At 28.1% G+C, this 18,369-nt stretch overlaps 2 protein-coding genes across 8 annotated transcripts in view; one reads left to right on the top strand and one right to left on the bottom strand.

The window, feature by feature from the left end:
• fand (Pre-mRNA-splicing factor SYF1 fand) overlaps positions 1-15,082 on the top strand; it is a 28,869-nt gene extending 13,787 nt beyond the window's left edge. The window contains exons 7-18 of the mRNA XM_014428426.3: positions 945-1,092; positions 3,151-3,302; positions 4,863-5,083; positions 7,071-7,233; positions 8,525-8,638; positions 9,600-9,762; positions 10,610-10,719; positions 10,836-11,039; positions 11,137-11,253; positions 12,632-12,755; positions 13,336-13,479; positions 14,960-15,082. Of these exons, the coding sequence (XP_014283912.1) occupies positions 945-1,092; positions 3,151-3,302; positions 4,863-5,083; positions 7,071-7,233; positions 8,525-8,638; positions 9,600-9,762; positions 10,610-10,719; positions 10,836-11,039; positions 11,137-11,253; positions 12,632-12,755; positions 13,336-13,479; positions 14,960-15,033 (1,734 nt within the window). The 3' untranslated portion in view covers positions 15,034-15,082. The remainder of the gene's footprint in view (positions 1-944; positions 1,093-3,150; positions 3,303-4,862; positions 5,084-7,070; positions 7,234-8,524; positions 8,639-9,599; positions 9,763-10,609; positions 10,720-10,835; positions 11,040-11,136; positions 11,254-12,631; positions 12,756-13,335; positions 13,480-14,959) is intronic.
• A 1,527-nt stretch (positions 15,083-16,609) lies between these two features.
• Positions 16,610-18,369, bottom strand: part of LOC106685718 (uncharacterized) — a 20,330-nt gene continuing 18,570 nt past the window's right edge. For all 7 annotated transcript variants that reach the window (XM_014428576.3, XM_014428584.3, XM_014428571.3 and 4 more), the window contains 2 exons: positions 17,722-17,818; positions 16,610-16,796 (listed from right to left, as the gene is read on the bottom strand). In XM_014428576.3, the coding sequence (XP_014284062.1) occupies positions 16,720-16,796; positions 17,722-17,818 (174 nt within the window). In that variant the 3' untranslated portion in view covers positions 16,610-16,719. The remainder of the gene's footprint in view (positions 16,797-17,721; positions 17,819-18,369) is intronic.

The following is an 18,369-nucleotide window of genomic DNA, read 5'->3' on the forward strand; positions in this document are numbered from 1 at the left end:
AAATAAATGTACATTATACTGCACTTACAGGTCTCTTAATGTGGATGCAATAATAAGGAGTGGTTTGAAAAAATATACTGACCAATTAGGCCATCTATGGAATTCCTTAGCTGATTATTATATCAGAAGTGGACTATTTGAAAAGGTATAATTTTATTTATTTTTTTATACTTTCAATTAAATTCTGGTTTGTTTGATTTTTATCAAAATTAATTTTATAACCATCAAGTAATCCATCTGAAAAAATATTTAATTTTTATTTTAAATATCTGAATTGTGCTTGTAAGAAGAAGTGACTTATTATAATACACTAAACATGAATGTGTTGTGCTATAATTTATAAATATTATATTAAAGGGAAATTTAATTTTTAAAAGTATGATAAAATATTTTCAACGATCTAATGATGCAACCTGACTTAAATAAATCCTTCCTAGTAGTATAACATAAAATATTACCTATCTTAAGATAAACGTTTTTACATAGCAGCTGATAGCGACAGCTAGCCGTTGCATCCAACCATTATGATTTGTTTCTTTGATTGATTCGAAACTGTCTACCATGGCGGCCAACTCCACATTATTAATCTTAATTTTATTTGGACCCTTGACTGATGGAACGTCTGCATGTATATATGGTCTTTTAAGAGAAGTCTCTAGGCTCTTACACAATAAAAACTCAATTGAAGGGTACAGGAGAAAAACGATCGGTCACGTTTTCTATTTTTGGTTTCATTTAATAAAATAGAGTAACCTACCTTCATCCTTTCTACAGTATTCCACATGTTTATTTAACAGAAGAATGAAAAACTTTATCAAGCTGTAATAGATAGCACTTATAATTAAAATTTGAAAGAAAATGGACACTGATCGGTTTTTTCTGGAACCCTCCAATTAATCTCTCTTTTTCTCTATAAGTACTTGTGTGTATATTATCTTTTCTAGGCAAGAGATATTTATGAAGAAGCGATACAAACTGTTACTACTGTCAGAGATTTTACTCAAGTTTTTGATGCTTATGCCCAGTTTGAAGAACTTTCTTTGAGTAAGAAAATGGAAGAAGTTTCTCAAAAAGCTTTTCCCACTGATGATGGTTAGTATATCTTCATCATTATATTTTAGTGATGTTTTAATTCTCTAGTAAAATAAAAATAAAAAGCATTAACTGTCACCATGAACAAGACATAGATATTGAAAATTGAACAATTAAAAGTGAATATAATATAAGAATATAAGAAAAAGTTGATATCATATTAATAATATAAGAAGTTAACATTAATAGTGTCGAGGATATGATTATTTTAATGATAAAAGAAACAAAGTATTTGATATGTAAAAAATTTAAATTTATTTCATATTTATTATGATATGAATTATAAATAATTCTTTTGAAATATAGGATTATTAGACACTTTAAATAGCATATTAATGCATTATGTTAATAAATCACATTTATTTAATCATTTGTAAGTTAAATAAGTATTTTATTTTTTGGTTTGTAAATTTAAATATTTTGAATATTTCAACGTAAGAATAATTTTTGTTTATAGACTGGACTGTGCAGTTTAAGTCAAACAGATGCTAATACATGTGTAATTATAACTGATGATGTATAACAACAGTGAAAACTTGGAAAATGTGATATTTGACATCTACTATAGTAGATTAAGTTTTTAAAAACTTAATAGCTTATCAGTACTTATTTTTGAACATTAAAAGATAGCAAGTAACAACTAAAAAAAAAAAAAGACATTCATTTGTTTAAAATTTTAACCAGTATCCAGAATCTTTTCACTGTAAGAAGAGATCAAGCAGTGCTTTCACAGAAGCCACTGAAACTATATTGTGTGGTCTCGCTAGAGAAAATTATTTGGAGTAAAATCTAGTGCAATTTATTTTTAATGTTTGCAAAATTTATTAAATGTTAATTATGATAAATATGATTAAACAGTAAACTATATTAAATGTGATCATGATCAAAATAACAATGATAATATTCAAACTAAAAAATATTAAGTCAACTTAAGTGCAATTATAAGCTCATTATCAGTGTCGATTTACATAATCCGATATTTTCGGTTTTATGTAAAGTCAGGGTCAGTGATTTCATTTTTTGATGCCCCTTTTGCCAAGTAAGTTGCCCTGTTGCCAGAAGGCTGGCCAGTTTTCCCCATTTTCACCCACTGCTCAGCCTGGATGAGGGAAGCAGCTGTAAGACACAGAAGTAACTACGACAGCAAAACTTTTAACACCTCACACAGACAAGATATAACAATATAGTCATATGAGACCCACTCAAAGATTTGTTGTTATATTATTTTATCAAACTAATTATTATCTATTAACTAGACACATTAATACAGTTTGCCTATCCAGGGAATAATAGTTGGATTTAAAGAAAATAGAAAATATTGGTATGTTAACCTATAAACATAAAATTGCTATTAATTTAGCTTCTCTGTTGCACACTAATTTAAATAAAATTTGTGCATACAATCAGGGTTCTTGCAGTAAGGCACGAGCAAGCTCCAATGTAAACAATCAGTTTTATCAAATTCAGGAATAAATAGTTTATTGATTTTTTACCTATTTGTAGACCTATCCCTTTCCACAAATACTACTTTACCTAACTCCATTTTTCCTCTTTAAATGATAACTTGCTATTTCCTCATATCTTTTAACCAGCTGAGTCTTAACTATATTCAAGTAGTATCTTTAATTTTATACATTCATCCATTTCAGGTATTAATCAATTTAATTTTGTGATAAGGTATCTTAGTATGGTTTGTTTAAAAGAAATGAGATAACCAGCATAGGATTATACACTGCCTCCTCAGAGCATCCTTACCTGTTCTTCAATGTGCGGTACTAAAAGAAAATGACCAAAGATCTTTTCTGTTTTTTGGAAAAAAACCAAAGGGAATCTTTTCTTCAAATCAAATGAATAAATTGAAGAAGTAGAATTTCAACATAAAAAGAAATGTTGAAATAATTTTAAAATAAAAGGGGAAGGATAAAATTAATGGTTTTATTTCCTAAAAATATTTTAAAACTGTCTTTTTGGGATGTAGAAAATGTTATCTTGTTTATTTTTCAATTTTATTATTATAATTTACTTAATTTGTTTTGTTGAAACTGACTTTAATTTTAGATGATATAGACATCGAACTTCGCTTGGCAAGGTTTGAAGATTTGATTGAAAGAAGATTATTGCTTCTAAATTCAGTTCTCTTGCGACAAAATCCTCATAATGTTCATGAATGGTTGAAAAGAGTCCAGCTTTTTGAAGGAAAACCACATGATGTAAGTTATGATATTATTTCTAAATTTCCTGATGCATGGTTCAATCTGGTCTGAATCAGATTTAGATTACATTAGGGCATCAGCTAAACTTTAACCTAACCTTTTATATTCATTAATATTTGTACCAAAAAATTTATAACATCTAGTGAATAACCTATTGTAGATAAATAAAATGAAATTTCTACAATGGAGGTCTACACCTTGCTTGTATCATTATAATATTAATTAAAATATTTTCTCATCATAGTAATGTTAGAATTTTTTATTAGCTTTTAAATTTACAATTGATTTTAAATGTTTTCCTTAGAAACCAAATATTATTCAACAATATTTATAAGTCTTTGAAGTGAGCTTAGAATGTTGTTATGAAACAATAATAAGTTGTTCTTGAATCTTCGACTTTACATTTCTCCTTGTATATTATCGCCCTGCTTGTTGAAACACTGGCTAGCATGCAAAGAAAGAAGTATTTGTTTATAGCAGCCCTATAAACAAATACTTTTTTTTTAACACGCCAATTTTAGAAAGTACCAGTCCAATTTGAAAAATTCAATTTACTTTTGATAGACTGTTTATTGAGAAAGGTTTTAGGCTTTAATACATGCATTTTAATGAAGGTTAGTAAATGTACCAATTCTACAGTGGTGCCTACCTTCTATTGTTAACAGATGATCTTTGTTGTAGTTGTACAGACTCATTCTTAGGACTGGTTTTGTTACTTGGAAAGTGACTTAATTTGAATTAAACCTACGTTGAGCCATGTTTGACAAAAATTTATTACATATTATCAAACCCATTGAAGAAGCATTTCTTATTTCACTTAGTTCTATCTTGTTTTCTTTAACTATTATTTGAATTGTATTACTGAGTAAATTATTTTGTTTTTACAGTTTCAGTTTTTGATAAACCTCCATCGCTTAATTTTATTATTTTATTTTTCACTTTGAGCAAAAATACCAGCTAAATGCATCTCATTTTCAAGAAATCTTACCAGACAGAATACTCTTTGACAGCTAACATGAGGTCAAAAAAAAGCTTTTCATAGTCCGGCAACAACTTACCTATTATCTGTGTATGCTAGTAACTACACTAGTTTGGTAAATATAGTTTCACTGGTTTGGACACTAGAAACTCTTAAAACCTTTGCTAGGGCTAAGTTAAATAGCAGGCAAGCCAATGTATCTTCCTGCCTAATAAGCCCTTTGTTCGAGTAGATCTCACTGCAAAACTGTCTAAATTTCGACAGAACATTTTGCATCATCTATCAACTAGATTAATAGTCTTAGGTGGAATCCTGAGTTATTGAAGAGCATTATAAACTTTTGGCCTCTTTATTCTCTTGTAGGCATACTTAAAATCAATTAACAAATTTGTCATCATTTTTCCATGTTAGGTAGTGAAATTATTAAAACATCCTAAAAACCTATAGTAAGCTGTTTGTTTTAAATTTTTTCTAATTTCTTATTTCAATTACTGAGATTATTAAAACTAAAAAAAAAAAACTCATGTTTCAAAAATTTTAATGTTAGGATTTCACTATTTTTATTTTTCATTTTACAGATTATTTATACTTACACAGAAGCTGTCCAAACAGTTGACCCAAAATTAGCTGTTGGAAAACCACACATGCTTTATGTTAATTTTGCAAAATTCTATGAAGAAAATGGCCAAGTAGAAGATTCTAGAATAGTTCTTGAAAAAGGAACACAGGTGCCTTATACTAAAGTGGAAGATCTTGCATCTGTGTGGTGTGAGTGGGCAGAGATGGAAATTAGAAATGAGTAAGTATTTTATTCTATTTTGTATTACATAGATTTTTATTTTTACTTTTTGTACAAATCTCTGTATCATTATGTAGTTTATATAGTAGTTGTTTTTTGAGTTAATGATATGAAGGATGGCTGATTCTAAAGATTATAAACCTAGCCTAGCTATAGTGATTGTATCAAATTATCTCATAAGTAATAGTTATCCATTTGGTGGGTTGAGTATGTTTAAAGTTTGGGTATGGAGATTGCAATATTTCTAACGGTGCAGGTCGGGATGGATTACTTTTAAATTTGAATCTACTACCGACAGTCATGAGAAAGTAAAATTATTATTTTATAATTATGAGCCCTGCAAATTAAAGAAACGTATTGGATTTCTTATCCTTGCTTCCTTACTACCATAAGTAAGGAAATATTTAGTCATGGAAGAAATAAAAAAAATATATATATGTTCTCACTATCGAAAATTTTTACTCACATTTTACGTTTTAGACATTAAGGAACAAAGTTGGTTCTGTGTCAAAGTTGTGTTTAGACATAATTGATCGAACCGTTGAGCCATTTTTTATGACATTTTCAAGGTTTGCTTGTTGGTCCAATATCGATTTGATCTGATTCTGTTCCCTGCTTTCACTTTTGCCTATGAAAAACTCCTTTCTTTATACACCCATATTACAACAATGGTTCATCTGATATGTATTATTCTCAGAAAAATGATGAATCATTAACTTTGAAATTTAGGTAATTACATGACCTTTAAAGTTATACAGAAAAAAAGATGATTTCCAGAAAATTCAATTTTCACAGAAGAAAATAAGGATATATATATATACTAAAAAAATATGAAAACATTAACATATATCTTAACTGACTAAAAATGGGGAATCATTTTTTTTTTTTTTTTTTTATATCTCAAAACTTTTCGCTATCAAAAAAACATATTTCAATATAAACATTAAAAACAAATAATAAAAAAAGTAGAACAACTTATTAATTTATTTCTGAGATTATTCATTAGAATGAAATAAAACATAAATAATGAGATAAACCAAAACAATTATTAGTATTTCTGTAATTTTGTTATATTTATAGTATGTATTTTAGAGATATTTTTTATTCATGGAAATATTGAAATATATAATTTGTTACCATTGACAAAATACAAACATCTTAATATATGCGCGAATGAAAAATGGAGAATGTTATGGAAACTAGGATGAAAAATGGAGAATGTTATGGAAATTAGATCATTACTATATTAAATATTGCAATTTTGTATTGCTAGGAGGGTCTAATTGTTCTATTGTAACATAACTAGATGTTTTGAGTAAATAAGTAGTTTTAAGTAAATAAAAATAAAAAGGTTTTAAATTTATGAAGTTTAGTAATTTTTCACAATTTATAGATTTAATTCCTTATTAAAATGGATTATTATATGTATTAAAATGCATTTTATCTGTAAATAACCTGTTTGAATCCATTTAAACATGAATAAAATATTTTGGGAATTTTGAAGGTGAAATAATTCATTCAAAAAATGGAAGTGATTAACCTCAAAAAAAATTTGTACCACTACAATTCAAGAGGGTCTTGGATTCAGGACATGATAAGAAAGTAATGTTTATGGGCAAACTGTTGTACAATGGAACAATTTGGCCAATATCACTATCAACTGCTAGGTTTAGGGTAACCTCTTTCTTTAAAAATGGATGTGTCCAATCCATGACTGAGTCAACTGCATAAATAATTATCTCCCACAACCAGATTAGGGAAAGAGAAGCACAGAGCTTAATTACTCAGCTATCTCACTCCCGCAAGTTAAATATATCAGGTGGGAAATAAACCTAGGCCAGGCATTGCAGGCGAGCATTCTACCACTGAATATCTGATGCTACAAACTAGAAAAACATAAATTAATTTGTAGTTTATATATTGTCTTTTGATACATACATGCATAATTGATAACACTCCATGTAATTCACTATATATTGTTCCTTAGGAATTGTGATGAAGCTTTGAAAATTCTTCAAAGAGCAACTATCATGCCAGCTAGAAAAGTTGATTATCATGATGACTCTGAAACTGTGCAAATGAGATTGTATAAATCATTAAAGATATGGTCCCTGTATGCTGATTTGGAAGAAAGCTTTGGAACATTCAAAGTAATATATATATTTTTTTAATATTTCAATTTGTAAAACATTTCAGGCCTAGGACTATATAATCCAGTAACTTTAACTTTTAAAAAAGGGCATCTTTCGGAATAATTTGAAGCCTAATATTTTTTTCCATAGAAAATTTTATTATATCTTTCTGAGTGGTAACTGAAACGTCTGTTCTCTATGTTAACAGTGTTGGGCTGTACTTGAATACTTTTTTGATTTTGAGTACAAATTATATGAGCCCTGATCACATTGTAATTAAGTATACACATATTCAACAGTTATGATCAGTTTTGTTATTGATTGCACTAAACTTTAAAATTATCGAGTGCTTTTATAAATTATGATATCAAACTCTAAACATGTTGTAATCAATTACTTCTTGTATTTAAATACAATGTAATTGAAAATCTTGAGTAATTTCGTCACCAATTCTTTTCGTGTTCATTTACAATCTAATTACAAAAGTTTTGGCAAAAAGTAGAAGAATATTGAATAAAAAGAGCAATCAAGTAGTTATTTCCTTTAATAAAAAATACTTGAATTAAAAAAAATCTTGTAAACACTTATATTTACTCAAAGTATTACCTGTTGAGTACAAACACTCACTTTACTTTTACTCCGCATTTTCGTGAGTATCGATTACAAATATTTTTATTCAAATTGGTTTGAGTATGAATTCACTTTGCTCATGATCAAATTTTTGTTGAGGATGGATTAATTTACTTATACTCACCTTCAATTTTTTTTTAGTATATGTAGTCTACTCTGTATTTAAACATTTTGAGTACTAATAAAATAATCATGCTCAGTACTCATAAACAATTCACTTAGCTCTATTGGTCATAAGCTTCCCCCTTTGGGGAAGTGCGGGTGAAGAACTAAGGGAAAGTTCAACTCAGGTGAGGGGGGGTGTATCCCCAAGTTGAAGTTTACCCTAACCCTGTCCTGTGCAATTCCCTTAAAAAAGGTGAAGCATTTGAGAGAGTCATGTACTTTTCAGGTATTATTTAAATTGAGATAATTAACCTTCTTATCCAAAAAATATATTGATTTAAAATTATTCCAAAGAAAAATGTTAGATTTTACTGTAGAAGACATATAAATTAATTCAAGTTCAAACTTGTCATATCGTTGAGCTGATTTTCATGATCAACATAGGCAGTGTGTTAAAATTGTTATGTTTTATATTATATTTTTTATTTGCTTATTAAAATTTTACTATATTTTTAATTAGTTAACTTTAAAATTTTTAATAATAAATGTCATTGATGACTTTTTTATTTTACAGTCTTGTAAATCAGTCTATGACAGGATAATTGATCTGAAAATTGCCACTCCTCAAATTATCATCAACTATGGTCTTTTCCTTGAAGAACATAATTATTTTGAAGAAGCATTTAGGGTAATGGTACTTTTTTAATTTATATTTATTTTATTTCAATAAATTGAGTTTAAACTATCTTAGAAGTTCTTCATGTACTACTTCCATTCCTCATTTTATGAAGATTAGATAGTTATTGAACATTAGATGGGAGAAATTGGGTGAAGACCACTGATTATACAGAAAACTTGGGTTCCATGCTAAACTATATTCATAGTTTCCCATAAGGTTAGGGTATTTGTTAATTTTACTATTGGGAATCAGTGTAATTTTTTTTTTTTACATGTTATCGAGGTTCCTTGATATTTGTTACGATCCATCCTTAGTTTCTTTTTTTAGTTTTTCACTACTTTGGCTTCCCTTCATGACTTAATTATTTCACTAGGAATACAACAGATTCCCACGGGCTGTAATTATCAACTGCCTCCTTACTCGGCTCATTTATTAACAGTTCTCTAGCTCTTTTATAATAGTTAGGAAGGTATCGACCATAATTTTTCATATGCTGTAAAAGTGTTTTGATAACACTTAAAATATTCAATAGTTCTGATGAGCCAAAATATTTCTATTTCTAATTCCATTCATTACAGGTTCAAACTGTTCATGCTTTTTCTTAAAACCCTTGTAGATTTCAATTATGTTATTTTTTATTCTGTTAGTTTCTATTTCTGTAATTTCATTTTAAAGACACTTTTTTTTATTTTTGAGAAATTGAGATGTTTCACTTTTTAAGCCTTGAAAGTAGACAACATTCCTTTAAATACACATACAACTATAAAATGATTTTCTAGTAGTATTAGACATCTTATTACAACTTTTTTTTTTTTTTATAAACTTCATATTATTAAAATTTTATATGAATAAAGAAGCTAAGCATTCCATGAAATATTTTATAATAAATAAATAAATATTTTATAATAAATAAATAAATATTTTATAAATTATTATTGAACATACATGAGGAATTTTTTTTTTTTTCTAGACTTATGAAAAAGGAATTGCTTTGTTCAAATGGCCAAATGTTTTTGATGTGTGGAATACATATTTAACCAAATTTTTAAAGCGTTATGGAGGAGGTAAACTTGAGAGAACAAGAGATCTATTTGAACAGTGTTTGGAAAATTGCCCTCCAAAGTATGCAAAAGGTAGGAACATTAATCATATTGACCTAAATCTCAACAATGCAACACCATGGAAATACTTATTATTTTACTTATGTGATTTTTTACTTATGTGATTTTTTACTTATATAGTATTGTAAGACTAGATGTTTTGTTTGACAGACATCAGTCTGAAGCTGGATTGTTCAACTTCACACCATAATCCTATCCCTCCAAATATCTAATTGTAGGTCACCCAATTGTATGTAGCTAACTAATTTCTTATCCAACTTAAGAACCCAAAATCTATTTCCCTAAAATCATATCTCTTTTTACTGGTAACGATATGTTTCATTAACTTTGTATTTATTTATAGACCTAATTGTTCACTAGCATCCAATCAGCTCGAGATATGAACCTTTCAGTTGACAGAATAATTAACTCCGATTTGACAGTTTTCAGAAAAATACTTTTCTGTTATAATATTAATATTTTTTGTTACAGAATTCATACCTTTTTTTTTTTTTTTTTGAAAAGCTAAGACTATATTGCATTTTTTTAAAAATTTATATTAAGCTCTTAATCATTCAAGGCTAACTTGTTATTGAATCAATATTGAAAATACAAGACTGATTTTATGGAGTTAGTAATTCTGTCAATGTAAAGGGCTCATATAATTTAATAGTTACAACTTTTTCACCCAACCAGAGTGTTAAAGGGTGGGAAAATGTATCATTAATGAGCTGGAATTTCATTACTTTTCTAAACCAGTTTTAATGTTTCGGATGTGTTGCCTAGTCTATTTTGTGACCAGACCAAACATAAAAATAATAATAATTATTAAGAATAAAAAGAAATTAGATGGTAAAAAAACTTATAACGTTTGCTACAGGCTTTTACCTATTATATGCAAAATTAGAAGAAGAACATGGATTAGCCAGGCATGCAATGGCAGTCTATGAAAGGGCAACTTCTGCTGTGTTACCGGAAGAAATGTTTGAGGTATATTAAATTTAATCAACTATTGATTTGGATCTTTGTTTATTTTATAGTTTAATTTATTGCTGTCAAAATCTAAGTAAGGAATTTTATTTCATTACAAGGAATTTCACTTCTAGGTTTTCAATATTTATATCAAAAAGGCGGCTGAAATTTATGGTGTTCCTAAAACTCGTCAAATTTACGAAAAAGCTATTGAAGTATTAGGTGAAGATAATTCAAGAGAAATGTGTCTTAGGTTTGCTGAAATGGAAACTAAATTAGGAGAAATTGATCGAGCTAGAGCAATTTATGCACATTGTAGCCAAATGTGTGATCCTCGAGTAAGAATACACTTTTTTTTAATCATTTTCAGTTTTGTAATTTGAGGTTCTAGTAGAAGGTGAGACAAAAATGATAATAAAAACAATTTCTCTACAGGTCACTAGTACGTTTTGGCAAACATGGAAAGATTTTGAAGTGCGTCATGGCAATGAGGATACCATGAGAGAAATGTTGCGAATTAAAAGGAGTGTACAAGCTACATATAACACACAGGTATTACCAAATATTCTAATATTTATACAGATAGTAAAAAATTCGTTTGTTTTATTTTTATTATCCTTTTTACTTTATTTTGGTATTTAGATTCTATTTTATTTGGTCTTCAGAATGAACCAATGCGATTTGAGATTACTCTTTGTTAAATTTTTTAGTCCTAGTAGACCTGTTGACTCAGAATCCACTTGAGTTCTGTTTTGAATTTAATTTTTCACTTCCCTACTGAAATTTAAAATAGAATCGATATGACATTCATTTTATCTTAAACAATCATGTGCACTTCTAGGCACACAGCCCATAAAAAATTTCGAGTTGAGTGCCGCACTGCTATGCCAAGTGTTTTAAGAAGTAGCTATCTGAACCTTGCCAAATGTTATTCTGTTTAGTCCTAACAAGGATTTTATATTTGTTACGGGATCAGTAAAGGCAATATAATAAAAATTGTATGAATATGTATTTATTAGAAGAGATATTAAGATAATAAAAGCATTTATGAAAATGAATAATGACAAGAATGGTAGAAAGAAAAAAAAATTGAAATTAAAAATGAATTAACTAAAGAAAATAGGTTAAAAGATATTTGCAGTGTCTGGGCTGCTTTCCTGTAGGTATAACCTTCTGTCTGAAGATGAACTAAAGCCTAGGCTTCAACATTATGGCTTTGTAACTGACAGGATATTTGGCCAAGAATGGAAAGAATTAAAGAATTCTTTAAAATTGAGTATTTTATTGACCTAAATCAAAGAATACAAATCCTAATTTACACAGTGACCATAACAGTATCATTGGGTTATTTCTGATTTATTTGGAGTTATCCTACTTTACTTATTATTCTAATCAGAATTGGAAGGTCAAGTTTTCATTCCATGGGGAAGCTACAAAATAAAAGTCAACCTGCCCAGGCCAGGATTGAACTGGTGCCGCTGCAGTTGTGTGATGCCTTAACACACTTGCCTACAACGCCTCTGGTTGACACCTTTTGTTATTAATTTTATGTGTTAAAACATCTTCATTGGAGTTGATTCAGGCAAAACAAGCACAGTGAGGAGTAACAAGTATCCCTGCTAAATAGCATGGAAAAAATCTGTAAGGCTTAAAATGTGATAAAGTTAATAATTCCTATATTTTGTTATATGATGGATTTTAGTTAGGGCTTAGAAATTATATTACTTTCCTTCCATAACTTATCGTGTCTTCATCGACATATCTTGCCTTTTGGTATTTGCATAAAACTTAACCAATTATTTTATAATTTGTCTTTGAGAATTTGTTAGACAAGTTATAAAATACATAAAGATAAAAAGTTGATCAGAAAAATGTTTATACTAACCATACATTAATTCTTAAAACTGATAAAACGATTGTTTATCTGCAGGTCAATATGATGTCTGCACAGATGTTATCTGCTGCAAGTAACGTTTCTGGAACAGTTGCTGATCTTGCTCCTGGTGCTAAAGATGGAATGCGCATGTTGGAAGCTAAAGCCGCTGAAATGACTGGTAAAAAAATATTTGATTTTGTATGGAAATTCATCAACAATGAATTTGTTTGTGTTTTTTTAGATTATATTTACTATTTTTACTTTCATTTACCAATATTTAAAAAAAAATAGTAAGGGGTAAATTCATGTGATCGCAATGCATGTTTAATCTGAGTTTTTGATAAAGATATATGTTATAAGGTCCACTGAGGCCAAATAATCAAGTTTCGCAAAATGGTTTTAAGAAACAATTGAACAGAGCATGGTAACAAACTAAAAAACAATAAATATGATGAGTTAAATAGAGACTTTTTGTAATATTTAGTTGTTACGATTCCTCATATTTGTCAAAATTATTTTGTTTGACAACTTCAAATTTATGTTCAGCTCCCTCCCTCCTCCCCAAAAAAAGATAATGTAAGGCACTATGTAAAATTGTACCTTACATTCTACTTCAAGATTTTTTTGGTTGAACTAAAAATGAAATTTGATTAGCATTTTTTTCCCTATTAATTGTAACTTTTTTGTTACTGTTAAGAATGGATTTATCTGAGATTACCTTCATTTTAACCTAAAATGTTCATGTTTATATTTTTTAGTAACTACAAAATCTGGTTCATCGGCAATCATGTTTGTAAGAGGTGAAACTCAAAACACCTCTCAAGAAGTCCAGAAGGAAATAAATAATCCTGAATCTTTGAATGTTGACTCGGATGATGAAGAAGAAAACTTGGAGGATGATGGTATATTTGTTTATTATCAGTTACAATTGTCCTATTTGTTTTAATGAGTTATTCTTTCTCAGTGTAACTAGACTTTGTTAACATTTAAAAAATTCCTTTAGCACCTTAACTGTCACCGGATTATGTCAAAAAAGACACTGTGTGCCAGTTAATTTTTTTTTTTACATTTTTATTCGTATTTTATGTCTTAGTATAAGGGAAAAAATATATTTAAAAAATGATATGTGAACTAATTACGAGAAATTTACCCTTTAATTAGTACTTAATCTGTCGCAGCACTGACATAGGGCTTGAAAAAATGCTTGATTTCTTCTTCTATGCCTATACTTGTTTTGAATAAATACTATGAACTCATAAAAATGTGAATTAAAATATTAAATTAATTTTAAAAATCAATTAAATTAAATTTTTTTTTTAAATAAAAAAATAATAAACGTGTATTTTTCTTAGAAAAATTCAAATTTTATGCTGTTTATATTCAGAAAAAAAATAGATAATTTGATAAAAAAATATAATGAACAATAAACAATTAACTTTCTTATATCAACCCTCATCTTAAAGATCCTGTTCCTCTACAATACATTTCTCATGTTATTTTGTGTATTCTGTAAATAGATACACAAAATCCCTGATTAATATTAAATAACATTCATCACTTGTTCTTTTTTTTGGGGGGGAGGGGTTGAATTCTGCTTGTTATCAATGCATGAATTTAGCTCAAATTCGTCAATTTTAAACTATGTGTATATATGAGAAATTTAGTTCAAGCATTAAATTGTATGCAACAAAAATCTACAACAGCCCAAAAATGGTAAAACATCCAATTTTTTCCCGAAAGAACTCAAAACGAGAAACCCCAAAACATGAAATTGTTTTTTAGTGTTATTTGAATGTCCATGATTCGAAATTTTTATTGAGGTTTGATGAAATTTAAGGATAGAAAGCAAAAGGTGCAATTGTATGAAAATCTGGTCTACTTATAATTCAGATTAATAAGGAAATGAATTAATAAACTCTAAATTAAAAATAAATATTAAATTAAGATTATATTATAAATTTTAAACCTTTTAACTCTTATTCATTTAATCATGACACAATATTTATTAATTGATGTCATAAAACATGAATGGCAACTTACAAAATGTTAACTTTTACAATGTTAAAACACTTTTTAATTAAAATGTTTTGTCTTCAACCAGGAGTCACTTAACATAATTTAATCTTAACATTATTTTCTTTAAAAAAAATTCTTTCAGCAATTTATGAAATCAATCTTGAAGAAGCCGATAAAACCAATTCCAAAAGTTTCAGTTACCACATTTTGTACCAAACACTTCAATCAGTACAACAGATTGTTATTCTATACACAATATTTAATAGAATAACAATCTGATTTTATAAAACATTTTTTTATTCTCATTCTTATGTCTATGGCTAAAACTCATATTTTAATAATAAATTTTTATTTTCTCTACTGTAGATCTACCTGTAGAAAAGCAAATTATTCCTGATGAAGTGTTTTGTGGCCTGAAGAAAGGAAGCGATTCTGACTGAGTTTGCGATTTAATTTTCATGAAGAAATATATTTATATACATTTTTTTACTTCAGTTTTTATTTTCTCCCTTTTTTTCTATCCTATGTAGTGAACCTTAAGAAAAATTATTATATTAAAATTAACTAAATTATTTTATTAAAATCAAAATTATTATATATATTGTTTCTTCAGACATTATAGCTGTGTTCCAAGAGGCAGTCCGGAACCTGGGAATGCCTAAGTGTAACTTAGTTCCGGATTGATGTACTGCGCATGGTTCGAGCGTTGCCCAGTTCGGGATTGTGTAGACACTGGGAACGCTTTTCATCACTATTCTTGGACTGGCTAAATTATGAATACTGGATGTTACTTGTATCATAGGTTATCCTTTATCTTTGACTGAGGCTGTTTCTCATTAAATTTGTTTTACTTTGTAGGAAAATTTATTAAAGACAAATAATTAGATAATTCTGTTCTGATTTGCTTTTTAAGAACGCAGTGCCTTCCAAGAAGTCTTTTTTTGAAATATGATAATGATTTTGTTCAGAAAAAAAAACTACCTCTTTAGTTTTAAAATTTTTTAGGAGACAGTTAGACCAACAATTCTCTTAATTTTAATGTTTTAAAATGCAGTATATTTGGTCCTAGAATGGGATTAATTTATGATAAATACTGTCATTAATGACTTCTTCAGATACTTGAAGATTTGCCAGTTTATTTTTTTTTATTAGAAATAAAAGACCAGACAACCCCGACAAATGTTATAGGAAATTGTCTCTTCCTGAAGAAAAATAAATATTACTGATTCTATTAAATGATTTTTTATTCACTAAAAATTTATAAAAAAACCTAATGAGAGGAGTTCTATAAAGTAGGTAAAAAAAAATTGTTTTATGGAAAAGGAAATCATTTTCGTTTATATCATTGTTTGAAACCTTTAAATATTATTTTTCAAAGAAATTAAAAATATGAAATTTTCCATCTTGATTCATCGGGAGAATTTTTTTTCTTTTGTAAACCATAGTTCATATAATTGTTCATAACTTCTCTACATTTTATCCAATTCCAACATTAATACAACTATTGGAAAGCTGTATGTCTGATATTTAAACTTACATTAGTAAAATTTAGATTTAATTTTATACCACCACCTAATAAGGTCAAAATTAGTTTTTAATAAAGAAAAACTTCTCAAATATTTTATTTTATATCTCTGGTTCTGATGAAAAAGCCTATAACACTTTATACCTACATTAAATGCATAATTTTGATTTCATACAACTTTTCATTTTTGAGTAGGCTATTCACATACACATAACATTTTGCAAGACTCGCAATTTAGTTCGAAGTTATTTGGGTTCATGGGACCTTAAAATGTGTATTTCCATTCAAAACTCAGATTTCAATTTTATTTACAATTGTAATACTCCATATTACTATAGGAAGTAAAAAAAAAAATAGCATTATATTATATAATTAAAAAATTAACAGTTATTTATATATATTTATAATACAATATTGTTAAATAATAAAAAAAATATCCATAAGCACATCACCTTACATAAATATTAGTGTATACATATATTAATAAATAATTAATGCTACAATAGTTCACAGTGTATTTTATACAGATTATCTACACATACATGATCTACTCTCTTTCAAAAATCAAACATATCATTTACTTAAAAGCTATTTTCCAGCTTCATTCGCTATAAATTTTCATAAAAGTAAATACTAAATTTTTTTTCAAGCCTGAGTTAATTATTTTACAAGGGAAACCTGGAACAGAGAATATGTCTTAATATATAAATTTCTCAGTAAAAATTATCTTATATATTTTCCAAAAGAAATAGGCATATAGAATGTATATATAAATAAAATATGTAAACAGATAATAAAAAATTGTGGAAATTTGAGCCACAATAGAATTCAAATGAAAAAGAATGTCCCACAATATAGAACATTGAAACGACCCTGTTGGAAAGCCTCTTGAAAGATGACACATCTAGTGCCATAAGTCGGCTGGTTGCTCCAAGATGGAGGTGGCCCAATTGCACGTTTTGATTTTTTCACTGTTTTTATAAATGCAAAACCACAAAGTAAATCTATGATTGCCTGGAATCAGAAATGTGGGTTTGTTCTTTCTGGAGAAAAAAAAACCCTTTTAAACCAAGCCTAATATCAGTAGTCACTTTTTTAATAAGCAGATAAAAGGATGGACCAATAAGGGCAACATTACATCTCATACCATGCTGCCTCAAACACCAATAAGGGCAACATTACATCTCATACCATGCTGCCTCAAAGGATGCACCAATAAGGGCAACATTACATCTCATACCATGCTGCCTCAAACAGCGATAACAATATGGTTCCAACAATTTTTAGAGTAAGCTCAAAGCCTGCACTGTCTCAAAACTTCTTTTGTTCCCAACCCTGCCGGCTATCCTCTACAGAAAAATTTGAAGGAAAAAATAAATTTGATGGTAATTATAAGACAAATATGTCTTTGTATACATGTAAAATACCCAACAAAAATATTTAAAAATGCTAAACATTATTTTAATATAGATTGTTAAAGAATATGTATAAAATGGAGTGTTCGAGAATATGTAGGCTTTCAATGGCAACAGAAGGCTCAGTTGCATTACATGCTTTTATTGCTATTTACTAAAATTAAATTAATTAAAAAAGCAATACGAACCAGAAGGTATAGTAACAGTTTGACCAGGTCCTATTTTAACTTTCATCTTATCATTATCATACATAAATATACCTCTACCTTCGGCAACATTGAAAATCTGTAAAATATATACAAAGATTAAATTTTATAAATAACATTAAGAAATCTATTCTAAATAATAAACATTTTTAAATTTAATATATATTTAAAGGAGGAAAATGAGTTAATACTGAATTATTTCACATATGTAAAGTTAAAAGTATAAAATTTCATGAAGTATGAATATACTACTACTTTAAGCTATATTCAGGAGATGATACGCATAGACATTATCAGGAATATTAAAACCCAAGAATTAACAATATGGAAGCATCATTGGAATATTGGAATGAAACCTCCAGGTTTTAACTATTAAACATATAACTTTATCAGAGGATTTATCAAATTAACTCATTTTTTCCCTGAACATGTTCAAAAACCAAACAGTCACCTTGACAAAACCATGCCCACTTGTCTAAGCAACAATCGATAGTGTTTTTTTTCCACTATGACAACCGTAACACCCATTGTCTACGCAGATATCGCCAGTGTTTATATTTCACCATGACAACTGGAACCCTTTTTAGATACGTTACCTTCTCTTTCTTATATCTTCATTCTCTCAACACA

This window comes from Halyomorpha halys, unplaced genomic scaffold, assembly GCF_000696795.3.
Source record: "Halyomorpha halys isolate HHAL.00 unplaced genomic scaffold, Hhal_1.1 Scaffold33.1, whole genome shotgun sequence".
Taxonomy (NCBI): domain Eukaryota; kingdom Metazoa; phylum Arthropoda; class Insecta; order Hemiptera; family Pentatomidae; genus Halyomorpha; species Halyomorpha halys.